The 20,157-nt window shown below is 49.3% G+C and overlaps 2 protein-coding genes across 5 annotated transcripts; both read left to right on the top strand.

The window, feature by feature from the left end:
- The first annotated feature begins 58 nt into the window (after window positions 1-58).
- Chchd1 (coiled-coil-helix-coiled-coil-helix domain containing 1) lies at window positions 59-1,584 on the top strand. The gene is made up of 3 exons (XM_027931242.2): window positions 59-215; window positions 338-456; window positions 1,277-1,584. The coding sequence occupies exons 1-3, from the start codon at window positions 92-94 to the stop codon at window positions 1,388-1,390; spliced, it is 357 nt and encodes a 118-aa protein (XP_027787043.1). The 5' UTR covers window positions 59-91; the 3' UTR covers window positions 1,391-1,584.
- A 2,627-nt stretch (window positions 1,585-4,211) lies between these two features.
- On the top strand, window positions 4,212-20,113 carry Zswim8 (zinc finger SWIM-type containing 8). 4 transcript variants are annotated; one of them, XM_027931337.2, is made up of 26 exons: window positions 4,212-4,700; window positions 6,748-6,901; window positions 7,144-7,238; window positions 7,814-7,986; window positions 8,160-8,267; window positions 8,396-8,477; window positions 8,610-8,730; window positions 9,496-9,697; window positions 9,838-10,013; window positions 10,371-11,364; window positions 12,244-12,375; window positions 12,517-12,696; window positions 12,797-12,980; window positions 13,186-13,284; window positions 14,175-14,299; window positions 14,735-14,975; window positions 15,073-15,231; window positions 15,337-15,565; window positions 15,740-16,029; window positions 16,180-16,403; window positions 17,599-18,087; window positions 18,339-18,498; window positions 18,622-18,798; window positions 18,948-19,067; window positions 19,392-19,502; window positions 19,636-20,113. In XM_027931337.2, the coding sequence occupies exons 1-26, from the start codon at window positions 4,493-4,495 to the stop codon at window positions 20,094-20,096; spliced, it is 5,694 nt and encodes a 1,897-aa protein (XP_027787138.1). In that variant the 5' UTR covers window positions 4,212-4,492; the 3' UTR covers window positions 20,097-20,113. The 4 variants fall into 4 exon arrangements, with proteins under 4 accessions (XP_027787138.1, XP_027787136.1, XP_027787135.1 ...); XM_027931335.2 differs by having other exon boundaries at window positions 19,324-19,502; window positions 19,636-19,939; XM_027931334.2 differs by having other exon boundaries at window positions 18,339-18,522; window positions 19,324-19,502; window positions 19,636-19,939.
- Window positions 20,114-20,157: the final 44 nt, after the last annotated feature.

The following is a 20,157-nucleotide window of genomic DNA, read 5'->3' as shown; positions in this document are numbered from 1 at the left end:
AAAAGAGATGCACAGCGAGCCTGGACTAGCCAGTAGGGGTCACGCGAGGTCACGCACGACGCCGCGGAGCCTGCCGGGAGCGCAGTACACAATGGCGACTCCCAGTCTGCGAGGTCGCCTGGCGCGGCTTGGGAACCCCCGCAGGCCTGTACTGAAGCCCAATAAACCCCTCATCCTAGCTAACCGAGTTGGAGAGCGGCGCCGGGAGAAGGGCGGTGAGCAATCGGAGCCTGGGAGGCCCCGGAACGGGAACCGGAGTGGGGTAAGGACGGTTGGGTAGGAGGGCGGGAAGATAGGTCTCTTTGTGACTGAGAGTCCCTCAGTTCTTCCCCTCCAGAGGCGACCTGTATCACGGAGATGTCGGTCATGATGGCTTGCTGGAAGCAGAATGAATTCCGCGACGAGGCGTGCAGGAAAGAGATCCAGGACTTCTTCGATTGTGCTGCAAGGGCTCAGGTGACAGCTCCTAGGGATCCTTCTCAAGAAAAGAACAGGGGGATGGATACAAATAGTTCTCCATGCTTTTTGCTAGGTGATGGGAAAGGTCCTCTCTTTAATTTGTGATCTGCTTTACGCCAAAGTGACAAAAATAACAGTTGAACGATTTGTTTCACTTCTCTGAACTTTAGTTTTACTGTCAATATTAGAAACCACGTTGTAGAATTTTGAGAATGTCAAAGAAGTAATGAATGGAAAAATCACCTGAGCAAATTTAAATTGCTGCTTAAATAGATTGTTGAACTTATCTAAGGACAGTTTGGTTTCCAACTTGGATTTAACCTCTAGTTTTTTGGTACCAGAGATTGAATCCAGGGGCACTTAGCCATTGAGCCATCCCCAGCCCGCACCCCTCCCCCCCCCCCCCCCCCCCGTTTTTTAAAATTTCGATGCAAGGTCTTGCTAAGTTGTTGAGGCTGGCTTTGAACTTGTGATCCTTCTGCCTCAACCTCCCAAGTTGTTCGGATTACATGGCACGTGGCACCTGCTAGCTTTTCTTTTTCTTTCTTTCATGGTCCCTGGGATTGAACCCAGGACCTTGTGCATGCAAGATAAGCACTGTACCAACTGAACTATATCCCTAGCCTACAACTGCTAGCTTTTAATAGTAGCTTCAGGTCATAGTTACTTGTAGGTCCCAGGTCCCTTTTGTTGAAAGCTGTTTACACAAATGTCTCTGGATTGGTTAATACCTTAGTGTACTTCGGAGCATTGAAAAATAAAAACTATGTGCCTAGGGCATACTTTAGAATTGTTATTGTTTTTATTCTGTTTTTAGGAAGCACGAAAAATGAGATCAGTCCAGGAGACCATGGGAGAGTATGGGAGTTTACCTCCCAAGAAATTGAATAAATTATTACAAAGGTTTCCTAACAAACCTCATCTCAGCTGAAAGTGGAGAAGCATTTTCAATGATTGGACTATCACTTCTGAACACTGTGCAGAGGCATTTTAGAGATGTTTGCACTGTCATGCTCTCTTCCAAGGGTAAAATGAGGTGATACCCTTTTTTTTGCACTTTGGAGTTACAGTGTACATGGAAATTTTGGTTTATCTTGAAATAAAATTCTCTGAAGAGAAATTGGCCTTTTGTTGTGAACTAGATACTCTTTTTCTTTGTATGTGTGTGTGTGGGAGGGATGGAACCCAAGGCCTCTGGAATTCTAGGTATTGTACCAGTGAGCTATATTCCCCAGACTTCTCTCCTTTCTTGAATCCTATATTCTCTCTTAGTTCCAGGAAGGTCTTTTCTTCCCGATTTGCCCTAGGGTGGACAAGATGTCTTTTTCTGCCTTAGAATCCTTTATACCATTTAGTGCTTTTGCTTTGGTTACTAAGAATGTTGAAGTTTGCCCATACGTAGAGCTTTTTGCCATCATCTGTATTTAGTGAGTACTTATTTTGTGCACAACCCCTTCAAGGTCCTCCCTTAATGAAGTTCACAAACTGGTGATCCAGAGGTTCTTCAGATATATTTTATGTGGTCCATGTAGATAAAAACATGTTTTTAAGTTACCCGATCTCATTCAAAAATAGAAAAAAATCCATTTTTAGCCACTGTTTTAAAAAAAGTCAAAAAGCTCTGGCAACTGTATTTCCTTTTTCTACTTAGCAATAACCAGATGGAGCTGATTATTATTTGTCCTGATATTCCAGTGACCTCCCACTAGACTCTTTCAGATGGTGAAACAGGCTTGATTGACAATCATCTTCTGTTGTATTGCCTGTTCGGTTTCCTCAAGTTACCAAAGGTGTTTATTTTTGTAATCTCCTGGTATTTAGGAACAATTGCACATAGCACTTTATGTGTATTCTGGTCTTTCAGGTATAATTGAGTTAACCTTTTCTATGTACTTTTTAGTAATGAATGAAGGACAAAGTGATCAGTGGAGTTTTTAATGTTCCAGTGGGATAATTATTAAAGAGGGGTCTTTCCTCTTTATCCCCCAGTACCTATTCACATACTCCTTGTATTTCATGTCTAGAGCACTGTGCCTACTGCCTAGTTCTGCAAGCTAAGCCTTCTAGCTATAGGAGGCCCTTTGGACTAGATTTAGGAGATTTTTGTGTTTGTTTTGTTTTTGAGTTGGGACTTGAACCAGGAAGTACTCTACTACTGAACTATATCCCTGGCCCCAATCATGGTATTTTCATACCATATTACAGTTTATTAAAAATATCTCAGAATGATCCAGGTGTGATGGTGTACTCCTGTATTCCCAGCAACTTGGGAGGCTGGGGCAATAGGATAAGTTTGAGGCCAACCTCAACAAATTAGCAAGGCCCTAAGCAACTTGTCGCAAAAAATAAAAAGCCCTGGGGATGTAATTCAGTGGTAAAGCACCTATGGGTTCAATTCCCAGTATACAATAAATAAATAAAACTCAAATGTAATTTATACTCATTTATTAGCTTCAAGATTAAAGTAGTTATATCTTACATTTATTGTTTTGTTTTTGTTTTTGTTTTTGAGTGTGTGTGTGGTGCTGAGAGAGGACCTTGCCCATAAAGGCAAGCATTGTACCACTGAGCTCCACCCCTAGCCGGATCTTGTAATTTAACATGTAAATAAAGAAGCATTATTATGTTACAAATTTGTTTCAATAACTTTTTTTTTTTTTTTTTTTGGTGCTGGGGATTGAACCCAGGGCCTCCTTCAGACAAGGCAAGCACTCTACCAACTGAGCTACATCTCCAGCCCTCATTATTTTGATAATTGTATTTAATCATAATTTGTTTCCTTTGTAAAATTCTTGTTTTACTTTGTGCATTTGTAAACAGTGAGAGGAGGACCGTGGACTTCACCAGATTGCTAAACAGTCTATAACACAAAGATTAAGAATTCCTAGACTGAGGGGCTGGGGGGTATAGCTCCCTGGTAGAGTGCTTGCCTAGCATGTGTGAGGCACTGGGTTCCATCCTCAGCACCGCATAAAAATAAATAAAGGTATTTTGACCATCTGTAACTAAAAAATAAATAAATGGATGGATGGATAGATAAATAAATAAATAAAAGAATTCCTGGACTCAAAGGCCTCACTGACAAAAAGAAAAACCATTTCCTGAAATCAAATGCCTTCTTTCCTGGGGTTTCCCCAGTTAGACCCATACAAGTCTGGGGAATTGCAAGCTTCTGGACTACAATTCCCAGAAGCTGATGCGGCCCCAGGGCCTATCCCGAGTTAGGCCAATACCTCCGACCAATGGTTCCTGTGCCATCTCTTGACATCCTACGCTTCCCGACATGCACAGCGGCTGTTTATTCCTTCGGGACTTTATGGACACCAAGTTATTGCTAGAATCTGTAGTCGTTTAATATATCGTTGGGGACTGGTTTCCTCTTATGGTGTGTGACGGTAGGCTCGAGGAAAAAAAAGCAGGAAATGTAGCAGTTAAACAAACATGTCAGCCAGGCGTAGTGGCACATGCCTGTAATCCTAGCGACTCCGAAGGCTAAGGCAGGAGAATCTCAAGTTCGAAGCTAGCCTCCGCAATTTAGCGAGATCCTCAGCAACCTTATGATACCCTGCCTTAACAAAAGGGTGGGCTGGGGATGTAACTCAGTGGTAAGCGCCCCGGGTTCTATCTCAGGCACTAAATACAAACAAACATGTCTCCTACACCCGCCCGTATGGGGTCCAGTTCAAGAGCGCGAGGGCGGAAGTGGTGATGGCCGGCGCGGCCGGAAGTTCAGATCAGCTGATGGGGGAGGCGGCTCCGCAGCCGCCTAGAGGCCCCGGCCGCCCAGCGCTTCGTCCGGGCCCTGAGTCTCGGAGACTGGGCACAACCCCTGTTCATACCTCGCTGTTGGGCGAGGCCTGGTCCCGTGTCTCTCTCAGGCTTGGGATCTTCGCCCGGCACGGCCGCCCTGAGCACCCCGGCCACCCCCAGCCCCGGCTCGCCCCTCAGGCCCCGGGCCTCCCCTCAGTCCCCGGCCGGCGGCCCAGGCCCCGGATCCGCGGGGGGAGACCCGGCCCCGGGGGGTGCGGGCCCCATGGAGCTGATGTTCGCGGAATGGGAGGATGGAGAGCGCTTCTCATTCGAGGATTCAGACCGCTTTGAGGAGGATTCGCTCTGTTCCTTCATCTCCGAGGCCGAAAGCCTTTGCCAGAACTGGCGGGGATGGCGCAAACAGTCGGCGGGGCCCAATTCCCCCACTGGCGGCGGTGGAGGAGGTGGTAGTGGCGGTACCAGAATGAGAGGTGAGGGTGCACGGGGTGGGGTGGGGGGAGGGGAGCGGACAGGCTCTGTTTGGGCCTTGCTTGGGAGCTGTCCGGGACCGGGAGCTGTCCCAACCTTAGGATTGCTTTCAGGAGTCGCTTTTCCGGCCCTCCGGAGGTGGGCTGACTACTCCATGCAAGTGTGTGTGTGTATGTGTGTGTGTGTGTGTGTGTGTGAGAGAGAGAGAGAGAGAGAGAGATGCGTTGTGGCAGGGAATCCTGGGTTGGACAGAAAGATCTTTTGTCGTTCCTTTGCCTTAAAGATGGAGTAAGGGGGAGGAATCCGATCTCTGATTTGGGAATACTCAACTGAGGTCAGCCTTTAGAAAACCAGAAGGTAGAAGGGAATGTGGTTAAGGGTTGGATTGTGAAGAAGTGACCACTTGAGGTGTGTCACTCCATTGCAAAGTGCTTTAGGAAGCTTCTTGCTTCAGGCTGTTGATCTCTCATCTCAACTGCTCCAAGAGGGGATCATCCCACCTAGAAGAAAGTGGAGGTGAACTGGCCTGTGAGAAGAGACTCCATAGTTCATGGGGTTATATCAGAGTTTTGCTGCTGGCCATATGGAACATCTGTCAGAAGCCAAGGCTGGGACCTGTGGAATGGGAGCCTTAGATTTCCATATCAGGGCCTAGTCAAGAATGTGGATAATTGTCTCTGAGCTCTCTTTATGAAACATTTTCTTGCTTTATTCTTTCATTCTTGGATCTTTCTGAGAAATAAGTGATTAGTGCTGTGAAGAATTTTGCTTTATTTAGAGGGGATGGAAAGGAAGAAAGTAAAGATAAGAAACTCCACAGGCTCAGGACTCATCACATCCTTTCCCTGCCTTACTCACAGCAGTTTTTGCCCTGGACCTCAGCAGTTGAGGGGTTTAATTTGTGTGAGCCTATGCAGGTCATTCCAAGAGTTCTGTTTTCCAAGCTGCCCTGTAGAGATTTTTGGTGCTCTTTTGGAATGGAGTGAAATGTACATGTGTCACTTTTTAGGAGTGGGCACAAGTGGTAGTATTCAACCTCAGTTTAAGAGAAAGCACATGCTTGTGTGTACACATGCGTGCGCGCGCACACAGACACAGATCCTAAGCAGTTTCACTGTGGGTCTTCTATGGTTTCCCTGATTCTTTCATATTTGCATGTGTGGGTGGCCTTGGGTCTTAAGAGCTCCCATTCTCTGGGGAAGTAACTAAAGTCATAGTAGCGAACATTTTCAACATTGGTATCATCTTGAACAGGTTAAAATCTGGAAAAGTGTGTCATTCCCATCCACCCCCTCAACCCAATCCATGGCTACTTTCAGTGGCTTATTTTTGTAAAAGTGTTTATGTTTTTAAAAAAGGATTCTTTTCAGTTCTGAGATTTTCGGATCCATCTTCTAATCTGGCTAGTCATTTGATGAAGTGTGCAGCCTGTTTTAATATTACTTGTTTTGACTAAAGCAGTGTGGAGAACCTTCTTGAATGGTAACTCCATCCTGCTCCTGGTGATTCCAGGAGTAGCAGCTAAGTCCCCTTGAGATACCTGTCTTTCCACCAGGGCTTCCATTGTGGGAAGTCAGAGGTTAGGTCAGCTTCTTGGTTCTTGAGGTCCCTGCTTAACTTTTCTGGCTTATCTTCTCTTCTTAAATAGGTGGCTGTTTTAGAGAAAAAGGGATAGAGAACAGGCAATCAGAATTAAGAATGCCAAAGGAGAGAAATTCACAATGTAATATGAATCTGAACTGCTTTGGGTATGTAGGAAATATGATGCCAAGCCCAACGAACACATCTGTCTGGCCAGGAGTTTCCTGAATCTCCCTTGTATCTTCTTTTCTGAGCCTGAAATAGCAGGCTATAGACTGGGGACTGCCCAGCTCCCCTTTCCCAGAGGAAGTTTTTAGGGTTAATGTCCCCTTACAAGAGGGTTCATGGGATTTCCATCCAGGACTCCCTTTTCTTTCATATTGAAGATAGGGCCCAGGATGGTGCCAAGTGATTATGGCCCTTTTCATTTCCTCTTCAATTCCCCTACCCCAACTTTTGTTTCCAAAGATGGACTGGTAATCCCATTGGTGGAGCTATCAGCAAAGCAGGTGGCATTTCACATCCCGTTTGAAGTGGTGGAGAAAGTTTACCCTCCAGTGCCTGAGCAACTCCAGCTCCGAATTGCTTTTTGGAGCTTCCCTGAGAATGAAGAGGACATTCGGTAAGGACAGAGGACTGATGGTGGGGAGTGGGGTCCTGATATCCCACACTGTCTTCTGGGCTTTCTACAGAACAAAGGAGATATTGTATTTGGGGATGTAATGAGAAAAATCCAGTAGAGAAGGGAGTGCCTGGGATTTCCTCCAAAAAAGAGTGACAATGAGGAGAAAGTACTTAGGGCATTGTGGTCTCTGATAGGGTCTGTGAAAGGTTATTTGTTGTGGCCTCGTCTCTTCCCTTCAGACTGTATTCGTGCTTGGCCAATGGCAGTGCAGATGAGTTCCAGCGAGGGGATCAGCTGTTCCGCATGAGGGCTGTAAAGGATCCACTGCAGATAGGTAAGGGTCCTATCACGCCTGTGGCAGCTTTGCTCCCCCATTCACCTGTTATGAATTAAAGACCCATTGCAGCCAGTTACGGTGATGCACACCAATAATCCAAGCAGCTTGGGAGGCTGAGGCAGGAGGATTGTGAGTTCAAAGCCAGTCTCAGCAACGGCGAGGCACTAATCAACTCAGTGAGACCCTGTCTCTAAATAAAATAGAAAGTAGGGCTGGGGATGTGGCTCAGTGGTTGAGTGCTCCTGAGTTCAATCCCCAGTACCTCCCACTACCCCCATCAAAAAAAAAAAAAAAAAAAAACAAAGACCCAGGGGCTGGGGTTGTGGCTCAGTGGTAGAGCGCTCGCTTAGCATGTGAGAGGCCCTGGGTTCTATCCTCAGCACCTCATTAAAATAAATAAATAAATTAATTAAATAAAGGTATTATGTCTAACAAAAAAAAAAAAAACTTTAAAAAAAACAACAAAAAAAAAAATGAAGACCCATTGCAAAAACTCTGGAGCATGTTGTCTGAATAACTACGGGGCCAAGGTTCAGAGCAGAGATCCCTGATTGTGCCATTATTTTTCCTAGGATTCCACCTGAGTGCTACAGTGGTGCCACCTCAGATGGTTCCTCCAAAGGGGGCCTACAACGTGGCTGTGATGTTTGACCGCTGCCGGGTCACTTCCTGCAGCTGTACCTGTGGGGCTGGGGCCAAATGGTGTACTCACGTCGTGGCACTCTGTCTCTTCCGCATCCACAACGTGAGGCCCTCCCAATTTATCCTGGCCCTATCCTACGCTCCATTTCCCCCTTCTCTGCTGCATGCCTGGCCACAATGTGAGCCCCCTTGCCTCCCCTGTTCTGCCTGCCTGTCCCCTGTTCCCCTTCAGCAAAAGGCTTTTCTTAAATCGCTCTCTTTCTGGGTCCCCTTTAGGCTTCTGCAGTCTGCCTGCGTGCCCCAGTCTCAGAGTCCCTATCTAGACTGCAGAGGGACCAGCTGCAGAAGTTTGCTCAGTATCTCATCAGTGAGCTCCCTCAGCAGGTGAGTGAGGTTGTCATGCCCTTCCACAATTAGCTGCATATCCTCATATCAGCCTTCCTGTTAGGCCCAGATGACTCCTTGGGTTCATCTACACTTTATTCTTTCTACCTTTGTGTCTTTCTCCTCAGATCCTCCCTACAGCTCAGCGTCTCCTGGATGAACTCCTCTCCTCCCAGTCAACAGCCATTAATACAGTGTGTGGAGCCCCAGGTAAGTGTAGTGAGAAAGAAGGGCAGTAGGAAGAAAGTAGGCTGATAATACAGAGTGCTGCTTGCTAAGGCTCACTATTGTCAGGAAAGTCCAGGCCCCTATCAGTAGGTGACTGACTGCCTGTCATCCCAGATCCCACAGCAGGGCCCTCAGCTTCGGACCAGAGCACTTGGTATTTGGATGAGTCAACACTGACCGACAATATCAAGAAGACGTTGCACAAGTTCTGTGGTCCCTCTCCTGTGGTCTTCAGGTAAATTGGATCTCTGCGTATTGAGTCTGTGGTTGCTGGGGTACATCCTTTAGGCTGTTGGCAGATCCTTTTTTTTTTTTTTTTTAATGAGGATTGAACCCAGGGCCTTGCACATGCTAGGCGAATGCTCTACTACTGAGCCACAACCCCTGCTCCTTTGTTTTATTAATGCTTGTGTTCCCTACCTTCTCTTTGCACTGGTGTGGTGCCTGGCACACAAATGTCATTGACCAATCACTGGATGATGATGATCTTGTATAGTCACAGAGTGGTAGAATAAGGGTCATTTTTCTTCCTTTGACAGATGAGAAAGTTCTAGATTTTTTTTATGGTCATCCCATTCCCCGTCTACTCTGTATTTGGGGTCAGAACCTCTTTTTTTTTTTTTTTGGTACTATGGATTGAACTGAGGGCTTAACCACTGACCCACATTCCCAGCCTTTTTTATATTTTATTTAGAGACAGATTCTCACTGAGTTGCTTAGTACTTCGCTAAGTTGTAAGGCTGGCTTTGAGTTTGCAATCCTCCTTCCTCAGCCTCTTGAACTGCTGGGATTTAGGTGTACGCCACCGTGCCTGTACAGAACCTCTTTTGGGTCAAAGCCCTATTGATTTTACTCACTTCATTCAGCCCCATCTTAGTTACCATCTTCTGTTCTACTGATTTTTTTTCTTGAGTACTGGGCATTGGATCCAGGGTGTTGTGCATGGTAGTTCTCTGCCACCATGTTAAATACCTGGCCCTCTGCTCCATTAATTTTACAGTGATGTGAACTCCATGTATCTGTCTTCCACGGAGCCTCCAGCTGCTGCTGAATGGGCATGTCTGCTGCGCCCTCTGAGAGGTCGTGAGCCAGAGGGCGTCTGGAACCTGCTTAGCATTGTGCGGGAGATGTTCAAGCGGAGGGATAGCAATGCTGCCCCCTTGCTGGAAATCCTTACTGACCAGTGCCTCACCTACGAACAGGTAATTCCCCAGAGTTGGAGAACTCCATGGTAGTTCTTTAGCTTCCCAGCTTCATTCTCCTTTTTCTGACAAGGACACCAGGGAGAGCTGCTCTGACTTTTTGAGCTATAGGTACATCTCACACCCCTCTTTATCTCCAGATAACAGGTTGGTGGTACAGTGTGCGTACCTCAGCCTCACACAGCAGTGCCAGTGGACACACAGGCCGTAGCAATGGGCAGTCAGAAGTGGCAGCTCATGCATGTGCCAGCATGTGTGACGAGATGGTCACACTATGGAGACTGGCTGTGCTGGACCCTGCCCTCAGCCCCCAGCGGTGAGTCTCCCTATAAACTCCCCATAGCATTAACTAGGCCAATCCAAGACAAACTGAGCCCTCATTTTCTTGTACATGGGGATGTGCCATTATTCTCATCCTAGGGAAATGGGAGTGCACAGCCCAAGAATTACTAGGGATTTATGGTTCTATTTTCTGAAGGACTTTTCTCCTCCTCTCCCCCAAAAGCATCCCTTTTCCAAAATTTCTGTGTCCGAGGGCTGGCTCAAGAAGTGTTTCCCCGCTATCCTTTCCCTATGCCTTTTTGGGGCATATACCTACTTCATCCCTTTTTCCCTTCTTAGTGCAGACTGCTGGGTTGTTCCCCCAGCAGCCTCCTGCCCTTTGTTCCCACAGCCGCCGAGAACTGTGTGCACAGTTGCGCCAGTGGCAACTGAAGGTGATTGAGAATGTAAAGCGCGGACAGCACAAGAAGACCCTAGAGCGGCTCTTTCCTGGCTTCCGACCTGCAGTGGAAGCCTGCTACTTTAACTGGGAAGAGGCCTACCCACTTCCTGGTGTCACTTACAGCGGCACTGACCGGAAGCTAGCCCTGTGCTGGGCCCGAGCCTTGCCTCCACGTCCAGGAGTCTCCCGTTCTGGGGGCCTGGAAGAATCCCGGGACAGGCCTCGACCTCTTCCTACTGAACTAGCTGTGCGGCCCAAGGAGCCTGGGCCCAAGCGCAAGGGATTGGGTGAGGGGGTTCCCTCCTCACAGCGGGGTCCCCGCCGCCTCTCAGCTGAAGGGGGAGATAAGTCTTTGCATAAGTTGGGTTCAGGCGGGGGCAAAGCCAAGGCACTGGGTGGGGCTGGCAGTGGGGGCAAGGGCTCAGCAGGCAGTGGGAGCAAGCGACGGCTGAGCAGTGAGGACAGCTCCCTGGAGCCAGATCTAGCAGAGATGAGCCTGGATGACAGCAGCCTGGCCCTGGGTGCAGAGGCCAGCACCTTTGGTGGATTCCTAGAAAGCCCTCCACCATGTCCTACCCCTGGTGTCTCCCGAGGCCCATCCACCTTCCTTCCTGAGCCCCCAGATACTTATGAGGAAGATGGTGGCGTGTACTTCTCAGAAGGGCCTGAGCTTCCCACAGCCTCTGCTGGTCCCCCCAGCCTACTACCTGGGGAGGTCTGTACCCGGGATGACCTCCCTTCTACAGATGAGAGTGGCAATGGGCTTCCCAAAACCAAAGAGGCAGCCCCTGCCATTGGAGAGGAGGATGATGACTACCAGGCATATTACCTGAATGCCCAGGACGGGGCTGGGGGCGAGGAGGAGAAGGCCGAGGGCGGGGCTGGGGAGGAGCACGACCTGTTTGCTGGGCTGAAGCCACTGGAACAGGAGAGCCGCATGGAGGTGAGGGGACTGAGGGAGGGAGGAGTGGGTGCTTCTTAGTCACTGCTGGGAGGGGCTCCCTGGCTCTATTTGGAAGTGTCAGGACTATTGGCATAACTTAGAATCCCAAAGCAGGCTCCTGACATCCCCATCTGCCATCTATTCTCTTCAGTGTTTCTGCATTGATTTTTTTTTTCCACTAAAATGTTTGATTGTGTCACTCTGCTACTTAAAATCCACTGCCCTTAAGTATAAAAATGAGGGTCCTTGGGCTGGGGTTGTGGCTTGCCTAGCACATGTGAGGGCCTGGGTTTGATTCTCAGCACTGCATATAAATAAATAAAGTAAAGATCTATTGACAACTTACAAAAAAAAATGAGGGTCCTTGGCATGACCTGTGAGGTTCCACTTGGTCTGATCTTTTCCAACTTCTCTGGCTTTGCCTGGCTATTCTGTCCCTTATCTTCCATGCAGCCAACCCATTCCTAAGCCTGCTGTGCCCCTTCTTGCCTCCATACTTTTGTACAGATTATCATTTCTGCCTGGAATGCTCTCTCCTCACCTGTCTGATCAGCTCCTGTTCTTTCTTCAGGTCTCAGAGACCTTAAAGACCATCACCTCTGGATAGTCCTTCCTTCTACTACCCCTCTGCCCCAGTCCCAGTGAGCACACTACTCAGTTGTCCCCCTCTTGACCTTTGCCAGTAGTACTGCTGGCACCACACTAGTTGTATGCTCATGTCTGTCTCTCTAACCAAACTGAGCTCATAGTATACCTGAGACCAGCATAGGGCCTAGCATATAGCAAGTGCTTAAGAAATGTATGCTACATGAGTGAGCATGATGTCATGCCTATGCAAGTTGACACTTCAACCCATCTGGTCCCATGTCCTCTCTCTAGGTGTTATTTGCCTGTGCTGAGGCCCTGCACGCTCATGGTTATAGCAGTGAGGCCTCCCGTCTCACTGTGGAGCTTGCCCAAGACCTGTTAGCCAACCCACCTGACCTCAAGGTAGAGCCGCCCCCTGCCAAGGTGAGAGAGACCCCTCTCCTTTACCTGTCTGGCCCCCACTTTCTCCTAACTTCCCATGCCCCACCCCAAGTGAGATCCCGTTCCTACCTTCATGGGGTGAGTCAGATTCATCTGCCTGCTTCCTTATGCTTCTCTATGTAGGGCAAGAAGAATAAAGTATCCACAAGCCGTCAGACCTGGGTGGCTACCAACACCCTGACCAAGGCAGCCTTCCTGTTGACAGTGCTAAGTGAGCGTCCAGAACACCACAATCTGGCCTTCCGAGTTGGCATGTTTGCCTTGGAGCTACAGCGGCCCCCAGCTTCTACCAAGGCCTTGGAGGTCAGAGTTTCTATCTGAGCCTTGTACCTTGTTCTCAGATCCTTGCATCTCGCTTTCCATTGAGGCATAGGAGGTATGAGCCCCTTATGTGTGCCCTCAGGTGAAGCTGGCATACCAGGAGTCAGAGGTGGCTGCCTTGCTCAAGAAAATTCCTTTGGGTCCCAGTGAGATGAGTACCATGCGCTGCCGGGCAGAGGAGCTTCGGGAGGGGACACTCTGTGACTATCGGCCTGTGTTGCCTCTCATGTTGGCCAGTTTCATCTTTGATGTGCTCTGTGCTCCAGGTACAGTGCCTGCTCCTACAGTAAGTGGGAAAATGGGGGAGGGGACGCCTTCTGTATGGAAAAGCCAAGAGCCCCAAGGCTCTGACTGAATTACCTTTAGGACCCATTAGGCAGGTTTGTGGGTAGGTCTGGGATGATGAGCATCTCGGATTCCCTTGCATTCTTGGTACTTCTGTCTGCCTGACTTACCCCAACTTTTATCCAGTGGTTTCTCCCACGGGTTCCCGGCCCCCAAGTCGCAACTGGAGCAATGAGCTGCCTGGAGATGAGGAGCTAGGATTTGAAGCAGCAGTTGCTGCCTTGGGTGAGTCTGTCAGTGTTTTGAGTATATCCATGAGCTAAGCCTTGCCCAGGCCTTAACTGTTATGAAATCGCATCCTCTTCCTGAGGGGTGTCTGATAATGGGAAAGTCAGGATAATTTGTGTGAGCCAACTAATGCCTATGAGACAATCAGGAATATAGGGCAAAAATGTGTGTGTGGATTATGGGTGTTCTAAGGGCAACAAAACAAAAATCTAGGGAAAAGACCTTAGGGAAGTGACAGAACATGGAATGTAAGTTAAAAGATCAGTAACTTCTAGATAGGGGAACACCACAAATAAAGATTCAGTTATAGCCAGGTGCCATGGTGGCACCCTATATTCTAGCTGCTCAGGAGATTGAGGCAGGAAGATCACTTGAGTTCAGAAGTTTGAGGCAACATAACAAGACCCCATATCAAAAAACAAATATATACAGAGGTGCAGTCAAATCTTTGTGCAAGTGAGGAGCCCACTTCCCTAAAGTGATAGGTACGGGGCTGGGGATGTGGCTCAAGTGGTAGCACGCTTGCCTGGCATGCGCGCGGCGCTGGGTTCGATCCTCAGCACCACATACAAATGAGGATGTTGTGTCTGCCGAAAACTAAAAAATAAATATTAAAAATTTCTTCTCTCTCTCCCTCTAAAAAAATAAATAAATAAAGTGATAGGTACATGCTAGGTGGATAGGGTGGGCTAGGTTAAAGGTCTTAAAAAAGCAAACAGAGCTTCAATTGAATATGATATACAGCGGGGACCTTTTACCATGTGATTTGGTTGGGCCAAAAAGAACCCCTTATTTCACATGTTGGTGGTTGGGGAATCCTGGCCTATTTGCCTTTGCTGTCTTGGGAGTTATGACTACTCTTAATTTCCATGAGGCTCTCCTCACAGGGATGAAGACAACAGTGAGCGAGGCAGAACATCCCCTCCTATGTGAAGGCACACGTCGGGAGAAGGGTGACCTGGCATTAGCACTCATGATCACTTACAAGGACGACCAGGCCAAGCTCAAGAAGGTAAGGGACTGAGGTACTGGGCTTTTGACAGACAGGGAGTGAGCAAATATCACCACCTTTCTCAGGAGTTTCCAGTACTATTTTGGAAAGTACTATTCTGCCCATAGGAGGTAAGTAGGGAATCTTGGGAACTTCTCATAGAGAACAAGAGACCAATGGTTCTTATAGGTGTGCTTGGGCATGAGGTGGAAGAAGAGAAGCAGAGAGCATAAAGTCATTCATTCATTTATTTCAATATTTATTGAATATCAGTATATTCAGTTCTGAGGTAAGTGTTACAGAAGATACCAAGACATGTAAGCTGGGAGGTTATCCTGTAGCTATAACTTGGGGAAGTCTTCCTGAGGAGGTAGCATTAGGCTGCTTCAAGGAGAAAGGAAGGTAATAGAAGTCAGGAGATAAAGGGCATCCTGTCACTGCTTCTTTGTCCTCTAGATCTTAGATAAACTCTTGGATCGAGAGAGCCAGACGCATAAGCCACAGACGCTGAGCTCATTCTACTCATCTAGCCGCCCAGCTACAGCCAACCAGAGGTCTCCTTCAAAGCACGGGGGCCCATCTGCCCCAGGGGCCCTGCAGCCACTGACCTCAGGCTCTGCAGGGCCTGCTCAGCCAGGGAATGTGGCAGGGGCTGGGCCAGGCCCTGCTGAGGGATTCACAGAGAAGAATGTGCCTGGTGAGGTGGGGGCACTGGGCAGGGGAATGAATGGTATATAGCCATATTTGGGTACCCTTTCCTGGACTCATCCCAACTTCCTGTTTTCCCCACCTAGAAAGTTCCCCTCATTCCCCATGTGAGGGTCTCCCATCTGAGGCAGCTTTGACCCCAAGGCCAGAGGGAAAGGTTCCAAGCCGCCTGGCACTTGGCAGTCGTGGAGGCTACAATGGACGGGGCTGGGGCTCCCCAGGGCGGCCCAAGAAGAAGCATACAGGTAGGACAGCCCATAGAATGACATGGAGAGGAGGATATACCTGAAGTTGGAGTTTGACTTCAGGGACTCCTATTTCTGAGACTGACTTGTCTTGGGGGATGTTAGGCATGGCTAGCATCGACAGCAGTGCCCCTGAAACAACATCGGATAGTTCCCCCACCTTAAGCCGGAGGCCACTTCGAGGGGGCTGGGCCCCCACCTCCTGGGGTCGAGGACAAGACAGTGACAGCATTAGCAGCTCTTCCTCGGATTCCCTGGGCTCCTCATCCTCCAGTGGAAGTCGCCGGGCCAGTGCCAGTGGAGGGGCCCGCACAAAGACAGTTGAAGTTGGCAGGTCAGTTGGAAGAAATACCTATCTCCCCTAACCTGGACTACCCTCAGAGCTACATCCCTAGTGTAATCCAACCATTGTCCCTAACCTCCTCCCTTGCCCTGGTCCTTCTCAACCTACCTGGACACTCATTTCAAAGAAACCCCATCCCCGTCCCTACCCCATTGCCCCCTTTAGGTACAAGGGCCGCCGCCCAGAGAGTCATGCCCCCCATGTACCCAATCAGCCGTCAGAGGCAGCTGCACACTTCTACTTCGAGCTGGCGAAGACAGTGCTGATCAAGGCAGGGGGCAACAGCAGCACTTCCATTTTCACACATCCATCTTCCTCAGGGGGCCACCAGGGTCCTCACCGCAACCTGCACCTTTGCGCCTTCGAGATTGGGCTTTATGCCCTTGGCCTGCACAACTTTGTTTCTCCCAACTGGCTGTCACGTACCTATTCTTCTCACGTCTCCTGGATTACAGGTAAATCTAATGTCCTGATTTGGGTATAGGAGTGGGGTTAACTGGTGGAGACAAGAGCCTTAACTTTGGGGTAATACTGATTTAATGAGAGACATCATCCCTACACTCCAGTGGTGCCCACACTAACCCCACTGTGCTCTTTCCCTGAAGGGCAGGCAATGGAGATTGGCAGTGCAGCCCTGACTATACTGGTAGAATGCTGGGATGGGCATCTGACACCCCCTGAGGTTGCATCCCTGGCTGACAGAGCATCACGGGCACGAGACTCCAATATGGTGCGGGCAGCGGCAGAGCTGGCCTTAAGCTGTCTGCCTCATGCCCATGCATTGAACCCCAATGAAATCCAGCGGGCTCTGGTGCAGTGCAAGGAGCAGGTATTTCTAAAGGCAATCTGGGGACCTGGGCAGGAATGTTGGGCATGGGGAAATGTGAAGGACCCTTTTTTTTTTTTTTTGAAAAGGGGTCTTGAGGCTGGGGCTGGGGCTGAGCATTAGTACACTTGCCTGGCATGTGTGAGGCACTGGGTTCGATTCTCAGCACTGTCTATCAATAACTAAAAAAAAATTTAAAAAAGAGTTATGACTACTGTTATGACTACTCTTTTAGAAGAGTAGTCATAAGAAAAGGGGTCTTGAAGTTGTGCAGGCTGGCTCAGAACTTGTGATCCTCTTATCTTAGCCTCCCTTGTGTCTGGGACTATAGGTGTGTTGCCAAGCCTAAATGGAGGAACCAGTTCTTGATTCCTATCTTCAAGAGTTAACAGAGTAGGGCTGGAGATATAGCTCAGTTGGTAGAGTACTTGCCTCACATGCACAGGTCCCTGGGTTCAATCCCCAGCACCACAAAGAAAAAAAAAGAGAGGGTTCACAGAGTATCCAGTTTGTCCTTTTATATTGACATTTTAACATTTCAGGTTGAATATTCTTTATCTGAAATGCCTGGAACCACAAGTGTTTCAGATTTTAGATTTTGGAATATTTGCCTATACATAATGAGATATCTTGAGGATGAGAGCCAAGTCTAAACATGAAATTTGTTTCATACACCTTATACACATAGCCAGAAGATAATCTCACAATATTTTAAACAATTTTGTGCATGAAACCAAATTTCACGGTGAGAAATTTTCCATGTTTGGCATCAGGTTGGTGCTCAGAAAGTCTTAGATTTGGGAATTTAGGAATGCTCAATCTGTAATATACTTTCATACCTATCATATCCTAAGGTTAGGATTATTCCTATTTTACTGTTAAGGAAATAGAGGCTTGTAGTTTAGAGACCAAGATGGTTACTCAGAATGGAAAACTTGGGGAAGACCTCAGAGAGAGAATGAGATATGGATGGGGAGGGGTGATTACATTAGTTTGGAACTGGGACTATTATCTGGGTCTTGACTTCTATTGGTCAGCAAGTATTTGTTCAGCATCTGAAGCAGTAACTGAGTATTGACCCTGACCTCTGATGCCTACCCACAACCAGCTAACTCAGAGGGAGCCATTGGAATGTCATCTGACAACATTCCTGGGATAAAGTCTTTCCCACTTAACATTCTGTGCCCCTCCCTTCCAGGATAACCTGATGTTGGAGAAGGCCTGCATGGCAGTGGAAGAGGCGGCTAAGGGTGGGGGCGTGTACCCCGAAGTATTGTTTGAGGTTGCTCACCAGTGGTTCTGGCTATATGAGCAAACAGCAGGTGGCTCATCCACAGCCCGTGAGGGGGCTACAAGCTGTAGTGCCACTGGGATCAGGGCAGCTGGGGAGGCTGGGCGGGGGCTGCCTGAGGGCAGGGGGGGCCCAGGGACTGAACCTGTTACAGTGGCGGCAGCAGCAGTGACAGCAGCAGCCACAGTGGTTCCAGTCATTTCAGTGGGGTCCAGTTTATATCCAGGTCCAGGACTGGGGCATGGTCACTCTCCTGGCCTGCACCCCTATACTGCTTTACAGCCCCACCTGCCCTGTAGCCCTCAGTACCTCACCCATCCAGCTCACCCTGCCCATCCCATGCCTCATATGCCCCGGCCTGCCGTCTTCCCTGTGCCCAGCTCTGCATACCCACAGGTGAGACCAGTATCCTGCTGTGTTCAGGGTGGGGCATGTGGAAACACACTGGGAGTTCATGGAGGGTTGGTTGGAGTGGGGTAGTACTCTGGGAATATAATAATACTTCCAAAAGTCCTGACGAGGTGGTGGGAATCTGGGGGACCCAGCCTAAGATAAGTGTAGGGATACCCATTTGTAGGGTGAAGGGGCAGAGCTATATCCTACTATATAACTTGATATCTTCCTTCTCTTTCTCCCCCTGCCTCTAGGGTGTGCATCCTGCATTCCTGGGGGCTCAGTACCCTTACTCAGTGACACCTCCCTCACTTGCTGCCACTGCTGTGTCTTTCCCTGTCCCTTCCATGGCACCCATCACAGTCCATCCCTACCACACAGAGCCAGGGCTCCCACTGCCCACCAGTGTGGCCTGTGAGTTGTGGGGACAGGGAACAGGTGAATGGAGGGGAGGCACAGTGGACAGGGGAGGTAGGGTGGGAGTCTTCTCTGTCCCTCTTTGTGCTAGGTCTCACATGGTTTTCATTCTACCCTTAGTGAGCAGTGTCCATCCAGCATCCACATTTCCAGCCATCCAGGGTGCCTCACTGCCTGCCCTGACCACACAGCCCAGCCCTTTGGTTAGTGGGGGCTTTCCACCACCTGAGGAGGAGACGCATAGTCAACCTGTCAATCCACACAGCCTGCACCACCTGCATGCTGCCTACCGTGTTGGTGAGAGGAGGTTCCTTTCTGTACTCCTTCAGTGGACCCCTTCTACTAGCTCTTAATTTGCTTATTATGAGGTCAAATATGGGATCAGATATTGGGGTAGAGGGTAATAATAGGATGCACCCTACTATGTGCTCACCCTTATCTCTCAGGAATGCTGGCACTAGAGATGCTGGGTCGCCGGGCACACAACGATCACCCCAACAACTTCTCCCGCTCCCCCCCTTACACTGATGATGTCAAATGGTTGCTGGGGCTGGCAGCAAAGCTGGGTAACACCTCCCCTCCCCAGGACCATTGTCCCCCCGACCTGCTCCCCCCACCTTCCTATCCCAGACCTCCTTCCTAGCTCTTGCTCAGAGTTGAGGCCTTGGTCGGGTATGTGTGCGTGCGCGGGGGGTGGAGGGTCACCTCAGCTCCTAGGGTGGAGGGAGGCTCTCTGCCAGGCCAGAGCTGAGATATGTAAGTTGGGTCCCTAGGGCAGAGGTGGCCACCCCCGTCTCATGCCCCTCCCCCCCTGCCCCCCAGGAGTGAACTACGTGCACCAGTTCTGTGTGGGGGCAGCCAAGGGGGTGCTGAGCCCGTTTGTGCTGCAGGAGATCGTCATGGAGACGCTGCAGCGGCTGAGCCCCGCTCATGCCCACAACCATCTGCGTGCCCCGGCCTTCCACCAACTGGTGCAGCGCTGCCAGCAGGCATACATGCAGGTGACAATCCAGGAAGTACAGGGCAGGGTGGAGTACCTCCTGGGTAGTTATGGACCAGAGTGCTTAGTGTATAAGGGAGGAGGGGTGAGGTTCTGTGCTTTGTACCAAGGCTCACCCTACACACGTCCTTCAGTACATCCACCACCGCTTGATTCACCTGACCCCTGCCGACTACGACGACTTTGTGAATGCGATCCGCAGTGCCCGCAGCGCCTTCTGCCTGACACCCATGGGCATGATGCAGTTCAACGACATCCTACAGAACCTCAAGCGCAGCAAACAGACCAAGGAGCTGTGGCAGCGGGTCTCACTCGAGATGACCACCTTCTCTCCCTGAGTCTGGCACCCTTAGGGCCCTATACAGGGACACAGGCCCATGGCTATGGGGGTCCCTCACATAGAGGGAGTGAATCTTGGTTGGACAGATCATCTCCACTCAGTTCCCTGGTAGCCCAGACTGGCAGCTGCTCTTGGGCTGTAGCTTGGGGCCAAGATGTCTCAGACCCTAGAAACTTAGGGCTTGGGGAGACGGTCCTGTCTGGGAGGGGGCGTTGGGTGGCCTATGGTATTTATTTGGCATTTATAAATATATAAGCTCCTTTTTTACTCTAGTGTGCCTGGGCCTTTCCCTTCTTTTTCCTCTATGTGCTGCTGC

This window comes from Marmota flaviventris, chromosome 4 (assembly GCF_047511675.1).
Source record: "Marmota flaviventris isolate mMarFla1 chromosome 4, mMarFla1.hap1, whole genome shotgun sequence".
Classification (NCBI taxonomy): domain Eukaryota; kingdom Metazoa; phylum Chordata; class Mammalia; order Rodentia; family Sciuridae; genus Marmota; species Marmota flaviventris.
Note: the sequence above shows the minus strand (reverse complement) of the source record. Positions and strands in the feature narration are given on the sequence as shown.

Bases quoted from the DNA above. Each gene is read 5' to 3' on its own strand.
- Zswim8 (XM_027931337.2), top strand. From the start codon at position 4,493: ATGGAGCTGATGTTCGCGGAATGGGAGGATGGAGAGCGCTTCTCATTC. The intron at 7,239-7,813 runs GTAAGGGTCCTA...TATTTTTCCTAG, and splicing joins AAAGGATCCACTGCAGATAG to GATTCCACCTGAGTGCTACA. The intron at 18,799-18,947 runs GTGAGAGGAGGT...CTTATCTCTCAG, and splicing joins GCATGCTGCCTACCGTGTTG to GAATGCTGGCACTAGAGATG.
- Chchd1 (XM_027931242.2), top strand. From the start codon at position 92: ATGGCGACTCCCAGTCTGCGAGGTCGCCTGGCGCGGCTTGGGAACCCC. The intron at 216-337 runs GTGAGCAATCGG...CTTCCCCTCCAG, and splicing joins GCGGCGCCGGGAGAAGGGCG to AGGCGACCTGTATCACGGAG. The intron at 457-1,276 runs GTGACAGCTCCT...TTCTGTTTTTAG, and splicing joins ATTGTGCTGCAAGGGCTCAG to GAAGCACGAAAAATGAGATC.